The 23336-nt window shown below is 44.0% G+C and overlaps 2 protein-coding genes across 2 annotated transcripts in view; both read left to right on the top strand.

Moving 5' to 3' along the window:
* The window catches only part of LOC310851730 (phospholipase A2 inhibitor 25 kDa subunit-like), a 1159037-nt gene that overhangs the window by 911848 nt on the left and 223853 nt on the right, over positions 1–23336 (top strand). The window lies entirely within an intron of this gene.
* LOC310851674 (phospholipase A2 inhibitor and Ly6/PLAUR domain-containing protein-like) lies at positions 9001–23192 on the top strand. Its single transcript, XM_083754305.1, has 5 exons — positions 9001–9104; positions 17953–18054; positions 19338–19487; positions 20205–20342; positions 22407–23192. The coding sequence occupies exons 1-5, from the start codon at positions 9017–9019 to the stop codon at positions 22553–22555; spliced, it is 627 nt and encodes a 208-aa protein (XP_083610431.1). The 5' UTR covers positions 9001–9016; the 3' UTR covers positions 22556–23192.

Below are 23336 nucleotides of genomic sequence, written 5' to 3'. Positions count from 1 at the left end.
GCTGAGAGTGTGTTTGGACCCTGGGTGAGAACCCGGAGGCTGAGAATGAAAGGAATTGCTATCTAACCTTCCATTTCCACCACGTATGATAAAAGGTACCTTCTACTTCTTTACATTTCCAACATATATTTGATCTTGTTCAATAAATCTTTGCTAATTTAACCGGGGTTAGATACCACCGATACATCATTTTCATATGGTTTTCTTTCAATGAGGTACATGCCATAAATTTCAGATCTCCCTTCCAGATCCTTTCCCAGTCTATCATTTGTATATTGTGTGCCACATCTTTTGCCCATTTTATCATGACAGATTTGACCTGTTCCTCTTTGGTATTCCATTCCAAGAGCAGATTATACATTTTTGACAGTAATTTGGTATGGTCTTCTATTATCTCTCTCTGAAATCTTGACACTTCATAGCTTAATCCTTTCTTTTTATCATTTTTAAAGGTTTCATTTAACTGAAAATATTGTAACCAATCTGTAACCATTTCTCTGACTTTTACAAATTCCTTTAATTTTAACTGATTATATGTTGACCAATTTGTCCTCAGATTAATTTTTTTTTAGAGATATTGCTTCTAGCGTGGAGAGCCACCATGGTGTTTTGTTTTGTTTTTGTTCTGATAGATCTTTATATTTCTCCCAGACTTAAAAGACTAAATTTCTTATTATATGATTCCAAAATCTTTTATGTAATTTTGCCTTATGGTACCATATATATGCATCCCAGCCAAATCTATTGTCATGGCCTTCTAAATCTAGCAAATCTGTATCTTTTATTTTTATCCAATCCTGGATCCAGCAGAGGCAAGATGCTTCATAATATAATCTTAAATCCGGTAGAGAGAAACCACCTCTATCTTTGATGTCTGTTAGTAGTCTATATTTTATTCTTAGTTTCTTCCCTTTACAGATAAATTTTGAAATATATTTTTACCATTCTTTGAAGCAGCTCGCATTGCTTCTCACCGGGATTGATTGGAATAAAAACAACATTTTTGGCAATACTTTCATCTCAGTCACTGAAATTCTTCCTAACAATGACAAACTCATTCTTCCCCAAATTTATAAATTCCTTTTTATTTCTTTTTCAATTTTCTCATAATTGTCTTTAAATATCTTAATATTCTTGTCTATCAACTATATTGCCAAATATTTAACTTTTGTATGTATATTTATCTCTGTCATCTGCCCCCTTATTTTTTCTGAGGTATTTCACCTCCCCCATTGTCCTACTTGCCCTCTAAAGGGGGGGGGGGGAGGCTCCTTCAATCATAGAGCCACAGCAGAACTTCTCCCATTATATTTGTTATGTCTTCACTCTGATATAATTTTGTTTAGCCTTTTCTTTCTTCTTCCAGCCATAAAGTGTAAACAAGGAACTGAAGGTTCTGAGGTTTCAGACTGTGGCAGTGGTTTGAATGCCTGTGTGGTCATCAAGGACGAGAGCACAATGTTTGGTAAGGAAGATGTTGGCCTTGCCTGGTGGCATGCTCCATGCTGTGCCACAATCTATACAATGGAGTCTGGTGCCCATTTGGACTGGTATGGAAGAAGGCCAATGAAGGGCAGAGCCAAATCATTCTACTTTCACCCCCATGCCTCTGCTCCCAGCTGAGTTATGCAAGGGACAACTCTGAGACTAAGAAGGAGTTGGAAGCTGATAGCAGACCATCCAAGTTTCCCTATTTTCCCTATTACAGAAGCTGACCCAGTTTCTGATTTGATCCTGGAATGTCCTGCATTTCCTTAGGATGCCCCTATTTTCATTGGATAAATGTTGGAGGGTATGGAGTTATCTGACCCCCAAACCAAGGAGTTAAGTAACCATGCAACCTTTAGAAGACATTTGAAGACAGCCCTGCATAGGGAAGTTTTTAAATATTTTATTATGTTTTTCTATATGTTGGCTGGGGCAACCCAGTCAGATGGGTAGGGTATAAATATAACAACAACAACAACAACAACAACAACAACAACAACAACAACAACAACAACAACAGAACAGGAAGTACCCCATTCACTTAATGGACCAGCCAGGACTTTCTTCTTTACCACTGCCCACCAAAAGTAGGCAAAGAAATAAATGTAAATTTTAGCTTTGTAGGCTAGGTTCTGTCCACAAACACCCATCTCTCTCTCTCTCTCTCTCTCTCTCTCTCTCTCTCTCTCCCTCTCCCACTCGGTCAAGGAAAATAGAAATCATTATCAGATTTCAATGACATATACCAGCCAGGCAAACACACTCAAGGAGGATGGAAAATGAAGTGGGTAAGGGGTGTGGATTGGGCAGGTTCTGTAGGGTTCTGTAGGGTCAGATTCAGAAAGACCTGAGGTTCTTCACCATTGATCTGGAACTTCCAGAGCTTAATTCAGCAAGATGGAGGTGCTTGTACTCCAGCAAGCCATATTCCCTTGGGAGAACTTGGAAAGAATGGAAGGGCAAGGCAGAGTGGAGTTTGGCAGAGAATGAAGGATTCTGGGAAATGAGCTCTCCTGACATGTTGTTTGTCTTATTCCTTTTCTGGTATACAGGGGTCAAGTTTAGCACAACATTCTATACATGTGGGAAAAATGATTCTTGTGCCAATGCTTTTACCATCACCATAGGAGACGGGAAACATTTGCGCTCCAGCTCCGCTTGCTGTACTGAAGATGGATGCAACAAAAACTTAGATTGGGGAAGTAAGTCATCACCTGCCCCTCTCTGATATCAGAATTGCAAACCTGGACCTCTCCAGAAGTCCTTTTTATAGTGTGTTCAGGGTGATTTGTGCTCATGGTGCTATTGGGCCAGTCACACACAATTCCACTCTGAATACTGTTTGCGTGTGCAGAGGTATTGGGGTGGTCATACTGCTTCGTTTCCAATCAGTGCACTTCCCATTTCTTCCTGCTGAAAGCCCATCACCTTTCATGCCACTAATGTCCTGGTTTATTTTCGTCCCACTTCTGTTGCTCCACAGCCCCTCCAGTCAGTAATAATGCAGTAGGAAACACCACAGGACACATGAAACGAGGAGAAATCCATCACTAATGCAATGTTATAGTTTGAAGAACATGTTGCACAAATGAACTGCAATAAAAGACCCATCTGGAGGGGCCCTTGGTTTCAGAATGATGAAAACATTCTCAATTTGCTTTTGAAACTTGGCAGGAACAGGGTGGAGTGGAGGATGTTTTGGTACCTCCACACCTTTAATCCTAACACAAGACAGGAAAGGTGTCAAACCTGTGTCTCTCGACCTCATTCTTTCATTCTGACAAAGAATATGCTAACAAAGACCTGGGAGATTCTTATGTAAAAACTTTCCATATATGACAATTTACTTCTTTCTTCTTTGCTTCCTAGTTCTTCCAACTACTTGGACTGAGAATGGGTACACTTGTCCAACTGGATGTTATGCTCAGACGGAGGAGAAATGCAAGGGTGGACAGGTCTCATGCACAGATGGTCAAATGAGTTGCATCAGTGCAACAGGAAGCTCTGGTAACCCTGAAGGGACTTAGGAAGGGAGGAGGAGGGTCAGGCTTGGCCTGGTTGTGAGTCAGAAGGCAGGCTGATGGGGGCTGGGTGAGGGCAGACTGAAATGGAAGGGGTCATGCCCCATTTGCTGTACTAGAGCAGCGGCCACTGACATCTGCTGATGATCCCCATATTTACCTGCAGGTGCCAAGAAGTTCGTCCTCCATGGTTGTGGAACAAGCAATATGTGCGGTGTAGAGAACTATGAAGTGACAATTGCAGGAATCCCCTACAAAATGGATAAAATAGCATGTGTCGATGCCGAAAAGCCAGCACCAGCTGCAACTAATTAACGAGGCAGAAGTTTTGCATCAGCAGAAACCAGTCACAACTCCTAAAGCAAGAACAAAATCTAGTGCAAACCATATCTTGGGGAAGAACTCCTTCCTTCTCTTGCTACCCATGATCTCCAGCATTCCCTTTATGAAGTTTCTCTCCTGAGCTCTCTTTCAATGCCAGCCACTTTGAAGGATTCATGCCATGAGCATTCTGACACTGGAATGGACATATATTTCAAATTACAGTGCTATTAAGTTTCTCAATTTTTTAACCCTAAATTCAGTTCTCGACATTTCTATGGCAATTAGCTTCTTTAAAAAACCATTGAAAATCTGCTCACATTTTAGCATGGATTTATCCTAATAAACACAGCATTTACATGCAGTTTGAACAATAGACACAGAATGTTATTATCACTAATATATGCATTTTTCTCACATAAATGCATTTTTGTATACACTGTTTGGCTTATGAACTACATTGCAAAATTATGAGAAACGTGAAATTTTAAGGCTGAGTTTTAGTTTGCATATTGGTCTGGAAAGTGCAAATGAGTTAGTTTCTCATTAATATGCATACAAAATTGAATTTCTTCCTCATCCTGACTTGAGTATCACAATACCTCCCCCACCTCCTCCAAAGTGTGTTTTTGAATTTCCAGGCTGTGTGTGAATGAAAGATTGCAGGCCCAATAAAGAATATTTAGTCCAAAAATGGTTTTGTTTGTTTCTTCCGGATGGTTATCAGCAATAATTTACTGCAGTGAAGGTCCCAACCAGAGGCTCCTTGCATGGCTGGGTGGGGTGCTAAAAGAGGTCCTTGTGTTTCTTCATAATATACTTTTAATTGTATTGATTTAAAAAGTGATTCAACCATTCTGGGGCAGAAAAACAAATACAAAATAAAACAACTCATTAGCTATGTCTGAAATCTTTCTGAATCTGAGAGACTTTATCTGCAAAAAAGTTGCAAAATCATTGCAGGAGATCTTGCCTTACTAGGCCCCGATAGCAAAAGTGGTTCTGTTAGATTACGAACCACCTGAAAGAGTTTCCTGCTGCTGTCTTCTGCAGATGCAATAGAGGCAATGAAGAAGGTCCTCTTCACTGTCGCTGTCACCACTTGATAGGCTTGACATTGAGCTCTAACCCATTTCCGGTTCGATTCAGAATGAGTTTTCCGCCACCAGCACTCTAGTCGTCTCAACGAATGTTTCATTGCCCTCAGCTCTGCAGAAAACCACAGGGCTGTCCAGGCTCCATACAATTGGAGAGGGTGCTTCGGAGCCAGACAGTTCATAGCCCTGGTTAACTCTGCATTCCAGTGGGTCACCAGGGAATCAGCTGAAAGGCCATCAACATGGGAATAATAATAATAATAATGATAATAATAATAATAATAATAATAATAATAATAATAATAATAATATTTATACCCCGCTCATCCCCCATCACCACTTTCTGGACACAGCCCAGGAGGAATGAGTGGAACACTGTATAACAGTGCCCCCAGCTCCTCTAGATAGTCCAGAAGGATGTTATGATTAATGGTATCAAATGCCACCGAGAGATCCAACCCCTGCCACTCCCTGGAAACCATTTGGATCCATTAAGTGATGGGGTGGGGCCAAGCTTGCTATAGCTATGAGAGGAGCAATGAGAGATACTCTTGGGGTGTCATATTCTGCACTTCCTCCACTGAAGGTTTTAGGTGTGTAAATAAATATGTGTAAATAAACCATATTTCTAAGACATTGCAGACTCTGCTGTGTCCTGATTTTCTAATGGAAAAACACAAATCTTGAGTGCCTGGAACCCCCTAGAAACTTGTTACCACACGGCAGAAACTGAGGTACAAGTTGAATGGGATGTCTTCCCTGTCCCTATTCTCAAGCTTCTTAGCTGCTGCACCAGAGGGACTGAAACCCCACCCAGAACAACAATCATCTGACTATCATGCATAGAGCTAGTCAGGGGACTGCAAGTGGGGTGTGGGCTTTAGTAGGTGCCCAGTGAGGCCAACGTCAGAGGCTGACTTTGCCAAAGGCTACAACCCTGTTTGCATTTGCAACAAAGCCAGGGGACTGTGATACGGGCAACAATGGCAGTTTTATTGCCAGGCAGTAAATCCAGCACTTCTGATTTGGGAGTCAATCTCTGAACCTAGAGGAATGGCCTGAATTCATGCCACTTGAACAGTAACAGCAAGATCCAAGGACATAGTGCAGCTCAGCTTTCTGCAGCAGAAGTAAGGAGGTCTGCATCAGGGTTGGAGAACGATTCCCCATGAGTTGGGCGATCAACAAATCCTTTGTCAAAGGAGAGACTCTCTCAGACACAGACCACTGTCTTCATCCCTTTCTCAATGGGGCCAGTCAAAGCCACTCCTGAACCACTATGATGCCAAACACCCATTGTCCCCCCCAAAGAATTCAGGGGGCTATAGTTTAAGAGGGCAGAGAATTGTTTGGCGACTCCCTTTTCTCGACACAGAGCTACAGTTCTCCACCCCTCTCCTCAGGGAACACAGAAATTGGAGCTCTGGGTTGAGATTTGGCATCTCCTAACAACTCTCAGCACCTTTAACCACTCCCAGAAATGTTTGGGGGAAGCGTACTGTGCAGACATGGGTTTAGGGCTCATCCACATATCTGCTTGTTCCCTGCCTAGAAAACATGGGTCCAAGTGGTCTGAGCGGTTGTCCCCTTACCTCACTCCTTTTGCATGGAAAACCTGCTCTTTAGTGCTCAATCAGAACAAACATCCATCTGGGGGGAAAAGCCCAATTGCCATTTGCTCCAATTGTGTGCTAAAGAGCTGCTTCCCATCGGGAAAGCTGAGGGACCAGGGAAAGTGTGAATAATCCCTTAGTTTCATCTAGGGCTTGGTAACACATGTCACACTAAGGGGAAAACAGAGACAGCAGCCCATGAAAGACCCAACGAACTTCCTGATTTGGCTGCCAAACAGGAAGTGGGTAGATATGTCACGTAACTGAGCAGGTGACCCACAAAATGGCTGGTGGAGATTTTTTTGTTTGCTTATGGCATTTATACCTTGGCCTTTAGCCAAAACAGTGGACTACAGCGGTACCTCGGATTAAGAACTTAATTTGTTCTGGGGGTCTGTTCTTAACCTGAAACTGTTCTTAACCTGAGGCACCGCTTTAGCTAATGGGGCCTCCTGCTGCCGCTGTGCCGCCAGAGCACGATTTCTGTTCTCATCCTGAAGCAAAGTTCTTAACCCGAGGTACTATTTCTGGGTTAGCAGAGTCTGTAACCTGAAGCGTCTGTAACCTGAAGCGTCTGTAACCTGAGGTACCACTGTATAAAAATCTTGACTAAGATGGTTCCTGCATTCAGGCTACACACCCTAAAAAGACATATTACATGTGGAAAATGCAATGGCAAGGAGGAGTGAAAAGGAAGCCCAAGAACACGTTCTTCAAGTCACAGCCTTTCAGGCGTCAGGGAACCTGATCCCCCCACAGTAGGCTGCAAGGAATAGATGAGACAGGAAAAGTTCTTACCAAAACATTTTATTCAATATTCACAGAGGGAGGCTTAGAAATGCAGCTTCTTGGAGTAATGGTGTTGCTCCAAGAAAATCTCCCCACCCCTTCTCTCAACTTCCTCAATTGTCAGCAGCAGCACCCACCTTATGTTGGCCGTGTAGGGTCATTTGTCTCCAAGCCCTTTGCTCCCCTACTTTCAAGGCCTGCCAGGTTCTGGGAGAAGGGGGGTTTGGAATGCTTTCTAGTGACAACTATCTGAAGAAATGTGCATGCACACAAAAGCTTATACCAAGAACAAACTTAGTTGGTCTCTAAGGTGCTACTGGACAATTTTTTTATTTTATATATATATTTTTACTCCGTCAAACCAACACGGCTACCTACCTGAATCTAGTGACAACGTGTCAGCCAACTGCTCCGGCTCTGCCTCCTCCTTTTCTCCCACAATTTCCCACTTTGCCTTTCATCTGCCTCACTATTCCTCTGTCCAGTCCCTGACCCAGCCAATGTCACTCATGGTTCTGCCTGTCTTTTGCTTCAATAAAAAGCAACCCCACCCCAAAATGACTCCACACATACACACAAACACACACACACACACACACCAGGGATACCAAATCCTAGGGCCCCCACTCTTCTGGGTCCTTCATATTTTTGGGGGGTGACCCCCATATTCCAAACAATCAGGGGACAGAGGAGAATGAGCATGGAGCCAAGTGTGGGGTGGCAAAACGTGTCACCCTCCAGGTGTTGTTGAACTGGAGTTCCTGTCAGTTCCAGCCAGCATGGCTAATGGTTAGAGATGACGGAAGCTGCATCCATATCAAAATCCAGAAGGCCACAGGCTCTCCATCCTTAAGTTTTGAGGCTCCTCTCTGAACTTCCCCTGTTTTCTGGAGCTGGCTACACTAATTTCAGAACATAGCAGGCAATAAATGATAATATGGCAAAGTGAGGAAGACGTGGGTCCAGATCTCCACTCATCTATGAAACTCCTTGAGTGATGCACTTTGGGCTACCCCAGGGGTTGGCAACCCAAGGCCCATGGGCCACAAGCGGCCCACAGAGGTCATTTAACTGGCCCTTGAGCTGCCTCCAAACCAAGCTGCCCGCTTGGTGAGTCCCTGCGCGCTGCTAAACTGGCACAGCGTGGCACAGGGACTCGCTTCTGCGGCACTGGATATCGCATCTGCGCAGATACAGACAGCGAAAATCGTGATCCGGCCCATGGAGGGATCTCCATCTCCACTGGAGTGAACCGGCCCATGCGAGGTAAACCATGCTGACCCCTGGGCTACACACTATCTCTCAGCTGAACCTCCCTCACAGGGTTGTTGTTAGAATAAAAGAGCACTCCTGCCTTCCTGCCTGCTTGAGGATCCATAGAGGAGTGAGGGAATAAATGGAATAAGTAATAATATGTAAGGTACACGCCAAACATTCCTAAAGCTAGAAATGCATCAGTTGGCATCAGTTTTGCCAAATTTGTCGTCAGAATCCACCGTTCGTTCCAGGAAGTCCTTGCATAATAAGAGAAGCATCTCCACCCATTTTCTTTATGGGTATTTACACTACACAACACTCCTTTTACTGTGGTTCATTGGACCAACTCCCTAAAAGATGTTACAGCAGACCCATCTATAAAACGTCCTTTGCCCATACATCTGGGCACAAGAAGCAGTCAAGCTCAGCAATGATCTTAGCCCTACCTTCCGACACCATGGTGCCTCTCCTTGTGCTCTGCCTTCTTTCACCACTCTTAGTTGCCTCTGCGGATACATGTAAGTTATTTATCATTGATCACATCCATTTTCCTGCTATGCTGTTAGGGACAGAATGGAAGACCAGTACTATGGAATGGCATATCAACTGGGCCATCGTTTGAGGGTTAAAAAGTTTGCACAGATGGTTCCTGCCACAGGCTGATCTTTAGCAAAAGGAAGAGCTGAGGTGCATGCAAGAGCTAGTGTCCCCCCCCCCCCCAAAAAAAAAATTGGACTTCCATGCTGGCTTTTGAGTGGATGCCTTTGGTGATGGGGAATCATAGACTGGGAGTAATCTGCTGTAAATTCTAAAGGTGTTGGCTGAAATATACAGTATTCAGCTAAGTGCTACTCAGAGTATGTATATTGCAATGGATGAGCCTAAGTTATGTCCACTAACTTCCAAAGGTCTATTCATAGTAGGTAAAAAGGGTAATGGTAAAGGACCTCTGGAAGGTTAAGTCCAGTAGAACCAGCATTGGGAAGCATATTTTGCATGAGATTTGTTTGTTTGTTTGTTTGTTTATTGCATTGCCCTATACCCTCAGTCTCAGGGCAGTTCACAGGATAAGGGCAGTTCACAGGATAAAATCAGAATATAAAGCTACAAAATCACACACACACACACACACCCCTAGGTAGCTATGTCACCTGCCGTGTAACTAGCAAAATGCTATTGCCTCGGTCGTTTTCTACTGCTTATTGATCTTCTCTTGACTTTCTTGACAAAATCTCAATGTGCTGTAGCCAGTGGTGGGACTGGGGCCATTGATGGCATGGGGTGGGGTGGGAAGGGGACTGTGCCCCTCTTAATGACACAGAAGATTGGTGTTTGTTAGTACGCCATCTCTATACAGCACTCAAATGCCAGTTGTGCACCCCATTTTACAGGAGCAGCATGCACAGGATCTGCCATGTAAAGTTTTTTCTTTTTCTTTTTCTTTTTCCAAATATCATTCATCGGATGTGTTTTCCTATTATGTGGTCAGGGACAAAATTGGAATCACATACCTACTGTGCCATTGTTTGATGCCAATCTTGGAGGGTTAAAAACTTTGCAGAGAACTTTCTTACCACAGCAGGATCTCTTGGCAAAAAGAAGAGCCGAGTTGTATGGCAGCTTGAGAACGAGGAGGGGACAGAGGGTGAAGAAAGAGCTGTGAGCGCAGGAGGAAACTTCCCCCAGCCTTTGGACCCCCCGGGAGACTTAATACATCTGCTGCAACTTGAAGTGGGTGTGGAAAGGGCAGCTGAATGGGACACAGCTGTGGGAAGCCTGAGGAAGTACCACTGACCTTGGGCTTGCCCATGAAAAGCAAGTCTATAGTGAGAGACTAGATTGATGGCTGCTGCTCTGATTGCGAGACTTTTGTGGGTGAGCTGAGAGTGTGTTTGGACCCTGGGTGAGAACCGAGAGGCTGAGAATGAAAGGAATTGTTGAATTATTTGAAGGGCAACTGTAATCAACAAATTAGGCTAGTAGGACTACAGGAAGTTTTGTAAGGAGAAATATGTGAAGTGTTACAAAGCAGAAAAAGATAGAGATATTGGTTATGAGTTTGAAATGTAGTAGGGAAAATAAGAAATTTTCAGACAGGAATGATGGAAGTCAAAAAAATTGAATAAGATGTAAAAGTATGTTTAATTACTGTTGAAAATGATATGTTAAAAAACTAATAAAATTTATATATAAAAAAGAGATTGAAAGGAATTGCTACTGATATATATATATATATATATATATATATATGCAGGTTTTGGTGTCCTCGGGTGTCTTCCCGTGTAAAAGTTGGGGTGTCTAGGCGACGTTTCGACGAGGTCTCACTCGTCATCTTCAGGCTGGTGCTTTCGGCTTCTTGTTACTGGAACAGAGCGGGATCTCAATGTTTGAGTTCCTATAAATACTGTAGAGGGGGTGTGGTGTCTAGCCTCCAATGTTCTGGGCAGAGAGGAAGTTCCCAGGCTAGTGTGCCTTTTCTTCTTTTGTTCCTTAATTACTTGAGAGACACCTTGAGTGATTTCTTGAGTGATATCCTGAGTACCACTTAGGTGGGTCATTAGGTGTGGATTAGTTGCTAAAGTCTTTGTGTCTTGACCTCTTGAACTTTGTGAAGAGTTTTCCTGAGAAGATGGCTGTATTGCACTTAGTTGTGCTTTGGCTTGGCTTCGTGTATAGGGGCGAGCTGTGGTTTTGTGGCTTGTGTCAGCCAGATCTGTGTAGGGATTGCAGGGGGGTGCAGCATCCGGAGGTGCCACCATGGATTGGCTACTGGATGGTGTCAGTAATTCATCTGTGGAGAGGGTCTGGGTTTGGGTCTGGTGTGGTTGATTGGTGTTGGCGTTCTGTGTGCCTCTGGATCTGGTGTCAGTTTTTGTGGGGAGGGCTAATTTCCAGATGTCTGGCAAGCGGGATGTGTCGTCACGCTTGTTCATGTTGTGAGGGTGTTTCTCTATCTCGATGGCTTCCATGATTATTCTCTTGTGGTGATGTTCCGTGTTAAAGAGCAATTTGGAATCTGCAAAATTAATTTCGTGTCCTGTTTCTTTCATGTGTTGGAAAAGAGAGGAAGTTTTTTCTTCTTTTTTGACGGCATTCTTGTGTTCTGCGATACGTGCATTTATTCGTCTGTTTGTTTGTCCAATGTACGTGGCTGGGCAGACTTTGCAGGGTATTTCATAGATCCCTTGGTTTTCCAACTGGATTTTATCCTTGGGGTTTCTGAGGATATTGGCTATTTTTTGGTTGGTGCAAAAGGCTGTTTTGATATTGTGTTTATGGAGGATTTTGCTAATTTTATCTGTAGTGCCCTTGATATAAGGAAGGAGGGCCATGCCATTGTTTTCTTCTGTGTCTTGGTTTTTGGGGGGTGTTTCCTTTTGGATTAGCTTCGTAATCCTGTTTTGCTGGTATCCATTGGCAATTAACACATTTGAGAGATTCTGTAACTCAGTTGTCAAGTGGTCTTTGTCAGCCAGGCGTTTGGTTCTGGAGATGAGAGTCTTGGCTACGGAGTTTATTTGTGCAGGGTGGTGGTGTGATTGTGCATGTAAGTAGCGGTTGGTGTGTGTTTTTTTCTGGTAGATAGTGTGTCCTAGGGAGCCATCAGGTTTTTTGTAGATTAGGACGTCAAGGAAGGGAAGTTGGTTGTTGGCTTCTATTTCCATAGTGAATTGTATTTTGGGGTGTAAGTTGTTGAGATGTGTGAGGAAGCTATCCAGTTTTTCCTTCCCGTGTGGCCAAATTACAAAGGTGTCGTCAACATATCTGAGCCAAAGTTTGGGTTTGTGTTCTGACTTGTCTAAAGCATTGGTTTCAAAGTGTTCCATGTACAGGTTTGCGATGACCGGTGAGAGGGGTGATCCCATAGGTGCTCCTTCTATCTGTTTGTATCTTTGTCCATTGTGGATGAAGTACGTGTTGGTTAGGCAGTGGTTGGTCAGGTCCAAGATGTATTCGGGGGGATTGTATTTGTTTTGAATAGCTGTCAAGGCTTCATTAATGGGCACTTGTGTGAAGAGAGATACAACTTGTGTGAAGAGAGATACAAGCATATATATATATGCTTTCGTAGATTTTCACGGGTACAGGAATGCAGGTTTTGGTGTCCTCGGGTGTCTTCCCGTGTAAAAGTTGGGGTGTCTAGGCGACGTTTCGACGAGGTCTCACTCGTCATCTTCAGGCTGGTGCTTTCGGCTTCTTGTTACTGGAACAGAGCGGGATCTCAATGTTTGAGTTCCTATAAATACTGTAGAGGGGGTGTGGTGTCTAGCCTCCAATGTTCTGGGCAGAGAGGAAGTTCCCAGGCTAGTGTGCCTTTTCTTCTTTTGTTCCTTAATTACTTGAGAGATACCTTGAGTGATTTCTTGAGTGATATCCTGAGTACCACTTAGGTGGGTCATTAGGTGTGGATTAGTTGCTAAAGTCTTTGTGTCTTGACCTCTTGAACTTTGTGAAGAGTTTTCCTGAGAAGATGGCTGTATTGCACTTAGTTGTGCTTTGGCTTGGCTTCGTGTATAGGGGCGAGCTGTGGTTTTGTGGCTTGTGTCAGCCAGATCTGTGTAGGGATTGCAGGGGGGTGCAGCATCCGGAGGTGCCACCATGGATTGGCTACTGGATGGTGTCAGTAATTCATCTGTGGAGAGGGTCTGGGTTTGGGTCTGGTGTGGTTGATTGGTGTTGGCGTTCTGTGTGCCTCTGGATCTGGTGTCAGTTTTTGTGGGGAGGGCTAATTTCCAGATGTCTGGCAAGCGGGATGTGTCGTCACGCTTGTTCATGTTGTGAGGGTGTTTCTCTATCTCGATGGCTTCCATGATTATTCTCTTGTGGTGATGTTCCGTGTTAAAGAGCAATTTGGAATCTGCAAAATTAATTTCGTGTCCTGTTTCTTTCATGTGTTGGAAAAGAGAGGAAGTTTTTTCTTCTTTTTTGATCTACGAAATCTACGAAAGCAAATATCTTACCTCTACGGGGAGGAAACCTTCCAGCTGACAAGAACCTACGAGAAACTAGAAGTCCGAAGAGCCACCATCTTATGTGATCTCTTGTTCCTACGCAACTGCCGAGACAACAAATTAATTCCCACATGCTTCCAACTTAAATTCCATTCTAAAACCCCAGCCACCGAAAGGATCCTGAAACGAACTGAACTATCCCTAATCAGAAACGAACTACACAAGAAAAGATACCTACTAGACCAAACCAACAAAGATCTACTCACTCTTCACCTCAAACTCTGTAACAAAATCCACCCTGCACTCTGGGACAAATGCAAACAACTAGCCGTCTGGAGAGCTGAAACGGAGACCTCACATAAGACAGACACACACACCAACAAACTCCACAAACTAGAGAAACGCCAGAAGCCCGGCCACCCTCCACAGCAACCCATGAAACAAACAGTACATAACATATCAGACAGGATCCTCACCACAACTGAAACCAAAGTACTCTCCAAAGGTTTCAACTTTGCAGTCGCCCCGAGACGCATCCCCACGGAAAACATCATATGCGGAGTCGAAGCTAGCCTAACCAAATTCAACCCAGATGAAGCCAATAAAATCAGACTTGAAGTCACCAACATCCTCTGCTCCAGCAAACCACCCAGAAGCAATTTACACAAAGAAGAACAGAAAGCACTCACCAACCTGAGGAAAGACAACAACATAATCATTCTCCCAGCAGACAAAGGTAATGCCACAGTGGTGATGAACACATCGGACTACCAAGCAAAACTATCAAAGCTACTCCAAGATCCTGCCTACAAACCTATAAAAACAGATCCCACCACCTATCTGGAAAAAACCACCAAATCCAAAATAAAAGCCTCTCCTATCAGTGAAGAAATCCAGCTAAGAATCATCCCCAGAGAAAAATCATCCAGATGCCCCAAACTCTACGGCCTCCCCAAGATACACAAAGAAGGAACACCACTCAGACCAATAGTCAGCTCCATAGGCTCACCTCTACAAAATCTCGCTAAATTTCTCGCCAAGCAACTTCAGCCCTATGCAGAATCCATCTCTTCACACGTACCAAACTCCTTCCAGTTCATAGAAACAATAAAGAAGCAAAACCTACATCCTAATGACCTACCTGTGAGCTTCGATGTTGTATCTCTCTTCACACAAGTGCCCATTAATGAAGCCTTGACAGCTATTCAAAACAAATACAATCCCCCCGAATACATCTTGGACCTGACCAACCACTGCCTAACCAACACGTACTTCATCCACAATGGACAAAGATACAAACAGATAGAAGGAGCACCTATGGGATCACCCCTCTCACCGGTCATCGCAAACCTGTACATGGAACACTTTGAAACCAATGCTTTAGACAAGTCAGAACACAAACCCAAACTTTGGCTCAGATATGTTGACGACACCTTTGTAATTTGGCCACACGGGAAGGAAAAACTGGATAGCTTCCTCACACATCTCAACAACTTACACCCCAAAATACAATTCACTATGGAAATAGAAGCCAACAACCAACTTCCCTTCCTTGACGTCCTAATCTACAAAAAACCTGATGGCTCCCTAGGACACACTATCTACCAGAAAAAAACACACACCAACCGCTACTTACATGCACAATCACACCACCACCCTGCACAAATAAACTCCGTAGCCAAGACTCTCATCTCCAGAACCAAACGCCTGGCTGACAAAGACCACTTGACAACTGAGTTACAGAATCTCTCAAATGTGTTAATTGCCAATGGATACCAGCAAAACAGGATTACGAAGCTAATCCAAAAGGAAACACGCCCCAAAAACCAAGACACAGAAGAAAACAATGGCATGGCCCTCCTTCCTTATATCAAGGGCACTACAGATAAAATTAGCAAAATCCTCCATAAACACAATATCAAAACAGCCTTTTGCACCAACCAAAAAATAGCCAATATCCTCAGAAACCCCAAGGATAAAATCCAGTTGGAAAACCAAGGGATCTATGAAATACCCTGCAAAGTCTGCCCAGCCACGTACATTGGACAAACAAACAGACGAATAAATGCACGTATCGCAGAACACAAGAATGCCGTCAAAAAAGAAGAAAAAACTTCCTCTCTTTTCCAACACATGAAAGAAACAGGACACGAAATTAATTTTGCAGATTCCAAATTGCTCTTTAACACGGAACATCACCACAAGAGAATAATCATGGAAGCCATCGAGATAGAGAAACACCCTCACAACATGAACAAGCGTGACGACACATCCCGCTTGCCAGACATCTGGAAATTAGCCCTCCCCACAAAAACTGACACCAGATCCAGAGGCACACAGAACGCCAACACCAATCAACCACACCAGACCCAAACCCAGACCCTCTCCACAGATGAATTACTGACACCATCCAGTAGCCAATCCATGGTGGCACCTCCGGATGCTGCACCCCCCTGCAATCCCTACACAGATCTGGCTGACACAAGCCACAAAACCACAGCTCGCCCCTATACACGAAGCCAAGCCAAAGCACAACTAAGTGCAATACAGCCATCTTCTCAGGAAAACTCTTCACAAAGTTCAAGAGGTCAAGACACAAAGACTTTAGCAACTAATCCACACCTAATGACCCACCTAAGTGGTACTCAGGATATCACTCAAGAAATCACTCAAGGTATCTCTCAAGTAATTAAGGAACAAAAGAAGAAAAGGCACACTAGCCTGGGAACTTCCTCTCTGCCCAGAACATTGGAGGCTAGACACCACACCCCCTCTACAGTATTTATAGGAACTCAAACATTGAGATCCCGCTCTGTTCCAGTAACAAGAAGCCGAAAGCACCAGCCTGAAGATGACGAGTGAGACCTCGTCGAAACGTCGCCTAGACACCCCAACTTTTACACGGGAAGACACCCGAGGACACCAAAACCTGCATATATATATATATATATATATATATGTAATGTTATATCAATGTAACGTTTTTATATGTAACTGTGTATTTTTGTAATGTTTTCTTTAAGTTGTCTGTTGTTGCTTCGGCTTTTTATATACCTCATAGCAGCCCCCCCCCAACTTGAATAAAATATTGGGGAGGGGCAGGTAATCCCCGCCTTGCATGATCAATCGCATGACATGGTGCACACACAGCATTTGAATGGCAATGCCCATCTTCTTGGGGGCGGGGCCTCCCCCGGCATATTTTATGGGGGGGAGGGCAAAGGGACCTTGCCCCCTAGGAATTGGCTCCTTTGCCTTTAGAGATAATTTTAATATATTAAGCAGCATAGAAATTAAGTAATCTATCAATCAATAATCAATTAAGGGCTAGATTCTGTATTTGGTGGGACACGGGTGGCGCTGTGAGAAGGTCGGCAGTTTGAATCCCCGTGATGGGGTGAGCTCCCGTTGCTTGGTTCCTGCTCCTGCCAACCTAGCAGTTTGAAAGCACGAAGTGCAAGTAGATAAATAGGTACCACTCAAGTGGGAAGGTAAATGGCATTTCCATGCGCTGCTCTGGTTTGCCAGAAGTGGCTTAGTCATGCTGGCCACATGACCCTGAAGCTGTATGCCAGCTCCCTCGGTGAATAAAGCGAGATGAGCCCCGCAACCCCAGAGTCGTCTGTGACTGGACCTAACGGTCAGGGGTCCCTTTACCTTTAACCCTGTGTTTGGTAGAAAAACACAGGAATAGCCTACAGGATCAGGCCGGTAGCCCATATTGTCCACAATCCTGTTCTCAGCCAGATGCCTATGGGAATCCCATAACTAAGACCTGCAACAGCACTCTCTTCACTTGTGATTCCCAGAAATGGGCTTCCAGAGGCATTGCTGCCTTCGCGGTAGACAGAAAGCATAGCCGTCACACCAAGTCACCATTGAGAATCTTCTCCTATCTGAATTTCTTTAATCCTCTTTTAAAGTTGGAGGCCATCACTGTCTCCAGTGGGAGGAAGAAGGAATGGAAATAGACTGTTCAAAGTTGACGTAATTCCCTGCTTTCTTCCCCCTATTCACCCAAGATGGCATTTTGATTAGCTAGAAAACACATGTGCATTAAAATTTGTAAATTACGACAACCTTTATGTAAAGCACATGACATTCCCCAAATAATAATGGGAACTGTAGTTGGTTCAGAGTGCTGGGAATTGTTGTTCTGTGAGGGGCAAATTACAGTTCCCGGGATTGGGTGTGTGTGTGTCGTGTGTTTTAAATAAACTTTAAATGTATGGTGTGTACACAGCCAAGTTCTTATCCAGCAGGACACATTTCACACTGTGATGTGCACTCTAGGAAAAACTTTGCCCAGAGTCAGCATTATGCACTGAATGGGACACGGGCCTTCCCCATTTTGTCCAATGCATGAGGGTTCTTCAGTCCCAGAGTTGAATGATGCCCTTCTCTCTTCTTCCAGCTGTCTTGAAGTGTGTACAAGGAGCAGAGGTTTCTAACGCTTCGGACTGTGCCAGCGGTTTGGATGCCTGCGTGCTCATCAGGGACCAGAGCACAATGCTTGGTAAGGGAGGTGTTGGCCTTGCCTGGTGGCATTCTCCATGCTGTGCAACAATCTATCCAATGGAGGCTGGTGCCCATTAGGACTGGTATGGAAGAAGGCCAATGATGGGCAGAGCCAAATCATTCTACTTTCGCCCCCATCTCCTGTTCCCAGTTGAGTTCTGCAAGGGACAACCCTGAGACTAAGGAGGAGTTGGACGCTGATAGCAGACCCTCCAAGTTTCCCTATTTTCCAGGGACAGTCCTAGATTTACAGAAGCTATCCCGGTTTCTGATTTGATCCTGGAATGTCCTGCATTTCCTTGTGCCATCCCTATTTTCACTGGATAAATGTTGGAGGGTATGGAGTTATCTGACCCCCAAACCAAGGAGATAAGTAACTATACAGCCCTAAGAAGAGATCTGAAGGCAGCTCTGTATACGGAAGTTTTTTTAAAAAATGTTTATTTATGTTTCTATATATGTTGGAAGGTGCCCAGAGTGGCTGGGGCAACCCAGTCAGATGGACAGGGTATAAATAGTAGTAGTAGTAGTAATAATAATAATAATAATAATAATAACAATAACAACAACAACAACAACAACAATAATAATAATAGAATAGGGGGTCCCTATTTTCATCAGGAAAATATAGTGGGTCCTCCTTGAACAGGTGGATGCCAGCAGAGGGCAGTTTGAGGCTTGGACAGGGAGTACCCCATTCTTTCTCCTCTACCACTAACCACCTCCTGAGATTTATGGCAGTGTTCCAGAGCAGAATTCCCTTTTGGGCAGAGGGCCACATTCTGTTTTGAGGGCCACACACCAGAACTGGGCAGGGCCATAAGCAAAAGTGGGCAAAGCAATAAATGTAAATTTTAGCTTTATAGGCTAGGTTCTGCCCACAAACACCCATCTCTCTCTCTCTATCTTCCACTCGGTCAAGGAAAACGGAAATCATTATCAGATTTCAATGACATATACCAGCCAGGCAAACACACTCAAGGAGGATGTAAAACAAAGTTGGTAAGGGGTGTGGATTGGGCCAGTTCTGAAGGGTCAGATACAGAAAGAGGTTCCCTTTGGTCCACAGACCTGAGGTTCTTCACCATTGATCTGGAACTTCCAGAGTTTCTTCAGCAAGATGGACACTCTACTCCACTGAGCCATATTCCTTTGGGAGAACTTGGAAAGGATGGAAGGGCAAGGCAGAGCAGAGACCATAGAGTTCGGCAGAGAATGAAGGATTCTGGGGAATGAGCTCTCTTGACCTGTTGTTTGTCTTTCTTTTCTTCCGGTAAACAGGCACCGAGTTTGACACAACAACCTATTCATGTGGAAAAAGTGATTCTTGTGCCAATGCTTATAACATCACCATAGGAAAAGAGAAACATTTGCGCTCCAGCTCTGCTTGCTGTACTGAAGATGGGTGCAACACAAAGTTAAATTGGACCTGTATGTCATAACCTACCCCTCTATGATATCAGAATTACAGAAATGGGCCACTCCAGGAGTTCTTTTTATGGTGCATTCAGAATGATTTGTGCCCATGATGCTACTGGGGCAGTCACACACTATTCCATTCTCAATACCGTTTGTATGGGCATGGTCACACTGCTTAATTTCTAATCAGTGCACATCCCATTACTTCTAGCTGAAATCCCATAGTTTTTCATACCACAAATGTCCTGGTTTATTTTCATTCCACAGTAGAATGCAATAGAATTGGAGAAGCATCACAGAGGAAATGAAACCAGGAGAAATCCATCACTAATGCAGTGTTATAGTTTGAAAAACATGTTGCACAAATGAACCCGCAGTAGAACACCAGTCTGGAGGAGCCCTTGGTTTCAGAATGATGAAAACATTCACAATTTGCTTTTGAAACTTGGCATGAACAGGGTGGAGTGGAGGAAGTTTTAGTCCCTCCACACCTTTCATCCTAACACAAGGCGAGAAAGGTGTCAAACCTGTGTGTCTAGAACTCATTCTTTCATTCTGACAAAGAATATGCTAACAAACAGTGGGTGGTTGTGTGAATGCATCAGGGAGGCTGCGGCTGCTGTGTCTGTGTAAAGCAGGCCTGTCAATTATCCAGCGGGGCTCTCTGGAGATTCTTATGTAAAAACGTTCCGTATATGATCATTTGCTTCTTTCTTCTTTGCTTCCTAGCTCTTCAAGCTCCTTGGACTGAGAATGGGCTCACTTGCCCAAAAGGATGTTATGCTCAGACGGAGGAAGAGTGCACGGATGGACCAGTCTTATGCACAGATGGTCAAAGGAATTGCATCACTGTAGAAGGAAGCTCTGGTAAGGGCCTCTGAAGGGACTAAGCAAAGGAGGAGGTATTCCGTGGGATGGGGAGAGCAGGTGGGAGGGGAATGCTGCCTCTGGAGGATCTAGAGGTGGACCAACCATCAGGCAAGATGAGATGACTATTTCAGGTGGCAGAACAACAGACTTGCAGCCCTGACTCTTGGGGAACAATCTCCCAGGATGTTCTCTGGTGCAAGCATCATTGAAATGAACAAGTGCTGTGCCAGAGCATGGTGGGATTGCACCCATGATAAGGTGCTAATGGCATGTGTGCATCATCCTTTGGAGCACTAAAGTGTCGAGTGCGGGATTGAGTCTGGGCCCATTCACATAAGTCTTTCTCATTTGAGTAGAACTTGGAACATTTAGAAGCTAAATGTTGGAACATTTCAGATGGGCAAAAGAAAATACTTTGTCACCCAGTGCATAGTTGAATGATGGGAACTGGTCCTACAAGACCAGTTTCAGCATAATGATAAGCCACATGGGGTTTCTTTTGTAACCAGTGTTGAAGAAATATGACTCTGAATACTATTGACTGGTATGCAGAGTTAGCACACAGCTTGGAGGTTTTCAGCTTCTGAATTATTGTTAGGAGAGGAGGCTTACTTTGATGCAGTCACACAGAGAAACACTTGGCACGGAAGAATAAGTAATATGCTTATTATTGGAAATGCATGCTTGGATAGGAAAGAGGTTTCTTTTTCTCCCTAGCACAGTTGGACTCCATGGCAGCCATGTTGTGAACATAAAATACAGTGGTATCTCGGGTTACAGATGCTTCAGGTTACAGACTCCACTAACCCAGAAACAGTACCTCGGGTTAAGAACTTTGCTTCAGGATGAGAACAGAAATCATGCGGTGGCGATGGGAGGCCCCATTAACTAAAGTGATACCTCGGGTTAAGAACAGTTTCAGGTTAAGAACAGACCTCCAGAATGAATTAAGTTCTTTACCCGAGGTACCACTGTAAGATGTTGATGGTTGTGACAACCAAATATGTCACCTTGAGCTCCTAGCAGTAAAGGTGGGATACCTTTTTCAGATGGAGGATTAATTCTTTTTAAAAAACAACAACAATAAATGTAAAAATAAATTGTGGATGTGTTGACTGACCCAAGCTCTTTTGAGAAGAAGGGTGCTATAAATATTTAACAATTATATAAATTTGCTTACCAGAGTTCAGGTGCCCGTGATGAGTGGAGCAGAATCAGAAGTGGGTGGAGCAAAAACATTGAGGTCCCCCCCTCCATTTCACATGCACAACATGCAGCCATCTTTCTCCTCTGTCCAGGCAAGCAAGTGTTCTAGCCCCAAAGGAGGGTGATAAGTAGGCTGGTTATGGATGTGGTCTGGGGGGACAGGCTGCACCCCAGAAGGAGTTATAGCTCAGGGAGAATCAGAGGCTCAGATAGAAACCCCTGAAATAAAAAATAATAATGAGAATTTGCCAAGTGTCCCCAAGTTGAACCACTTTCGCCCATATCTGTTTTTCTCATCTGCCTCTTCCTCTCTTCCCCAATCCAGCCCAGGCCCAGGTTAAGAATGGATGGATCCCAATTGTTGCAAAATTCTTTCCACTGTGGCTGATTAACAGACACTCGTGGTCTCAGAGGTCTGAGCCCCAGGTTCATTTTTTGGCGGGTCCCTTTCCCTGTTTTTCCTTTCAGTTTGCTATAAAGGTGGCTGGGTGCTCTGCAAAACACACTGGGCACCATGGGACCCCAGGCAATTACTATATAGAAATACAAATTCTGAAAATATAAGGTTCTACAATCAATTAGCATAGGACCGACCATAGGCAGAGCCCATGGCAGGCAGAGTAACTAATCCTAGTTTTGTACCCATCTTCCTCCCTGTTCTGATCTACAAGAGGCAATGCCGCTAAGGAAAAGGAAGCTGATGGTGAAACTCATCCGTTGGACTGGTTGTGAGTCAAAAGGCAGGCCGGTGGGGGCTGGGTGAGGGCAGATTGACACTGAAGGGGCCATGCCCCATTTGTTTTCCTAGAGCAGCTACCCCTGACACCTGCTGATGATCCCCATATTTACCTGCAGGTGCCAAGACGTTCGTCCTGCATGGTTGTGGAACAAGCAATATGTGCGGTGTAGAGAACTATGCACTGACCATTGGAGGAATCCTGTACAAAATCAAAACAATAACATGTGTCCCTGCTGCAGAAAAAGCAGATCCTCCAAAACCTTAAAGAGACAGAAATTCTGCATCAGCCACAACTTGGAAACCAGCCACAACTCCTAAAGCAACAATACCTAGTGCCAACCATACCTTGGGGAAGAACTCCTTCCTTCTCTTGCTACCCATGATCTCCAGCTTTCCCTTTATGAAGTTTCTCTCCTGAGCTCTCTTTCCATGCCAGCCACCTTGAAGGTTTCATGCCATGAGCATTTCGGCACTGGAATGGACAAATCTGTCAAATTTCAGTGCTTTTAAGTTTCTCATTTAAAAAATAAAATGAAAATGAAAATCTGCCCACATTTAGCATGGATTTGCCCTAATAAACACAACTTTTGCATGCAGTTGGAACAATATACATAGTATGTTATTATCCCTAATATATACACTTTACTCGCATAAATGCATTTTCGTATACGCTGTTTGGTTGAAGAACTACACTGCAAAATTCTGAGAAATGTGAAATTTGAAGGCTAGGTGGGTTTTAGTTTGCATATTGGTCTGGAAAGTGCAAATGAGTTAGTTTCTCATTAATATGCATACAAAATTGAATTTCTTCCTCATCCTGACTTGAGTACCACAATACCTCCCGCACCTCCTCCAAAGTGTGTTTTTGAAGCTCCAGGCTGTTTTCTGAATGAAATATTGCAGGGCCAATAAAGAATATTCAGTCCAAAACTGGTTTTGTTTGTTTCTTCTGGATGGCTGTCAACTTGGGTTTAACAAAGAGAAGGTGCCAGTCAGAGGTTCCTTCTGTGGCTGAGTGGGGTGGCACAGGTGAGCCTACAAAAGAG

The sequence above is a fragment of the Podarcis gaigeae genome (genome assembly GCF_964106915.1).
Source record: "Podarcis gaigeae genome assembly, chromosome: 8".
Taxonomy (NCBI): Eukaryota; Metazoa; Chordata; class Lepidosauria; order Squamata; family Lacertidae; genus Podarcis; species Podarcis gaigeae.
Note: the sequence above shows the minus strand (reverse complement) of the source record. Positions and strands in the feature narration are given on the sequence as shown.

Excerpts from the sequence above, each read along its gene's own strand:
- LOC310851674 (XM_083754305.1), top strand. The coding sequence starts at position 9,017 with ATGATCTTAGCCCTACCTTCCGACACCATGGTGCCTCTCCTTGTGCTC. Across the intron at positions 9,105-17,952 it reads AGTTGCCTCTGCGGATACAT|CTGTCTTGAAGTGTGTACAA; the intron begins GTAAGTTATTTA and ends CTCTTCTTCCAG. Across the intron at positions 18,055-19,337 it reads GGACCAGAGCACAATGCTTG|GCACCGAGTTTGACACAACA; the intron begins GTAAGGGAGGTG and ends TCCGGTAAACAG.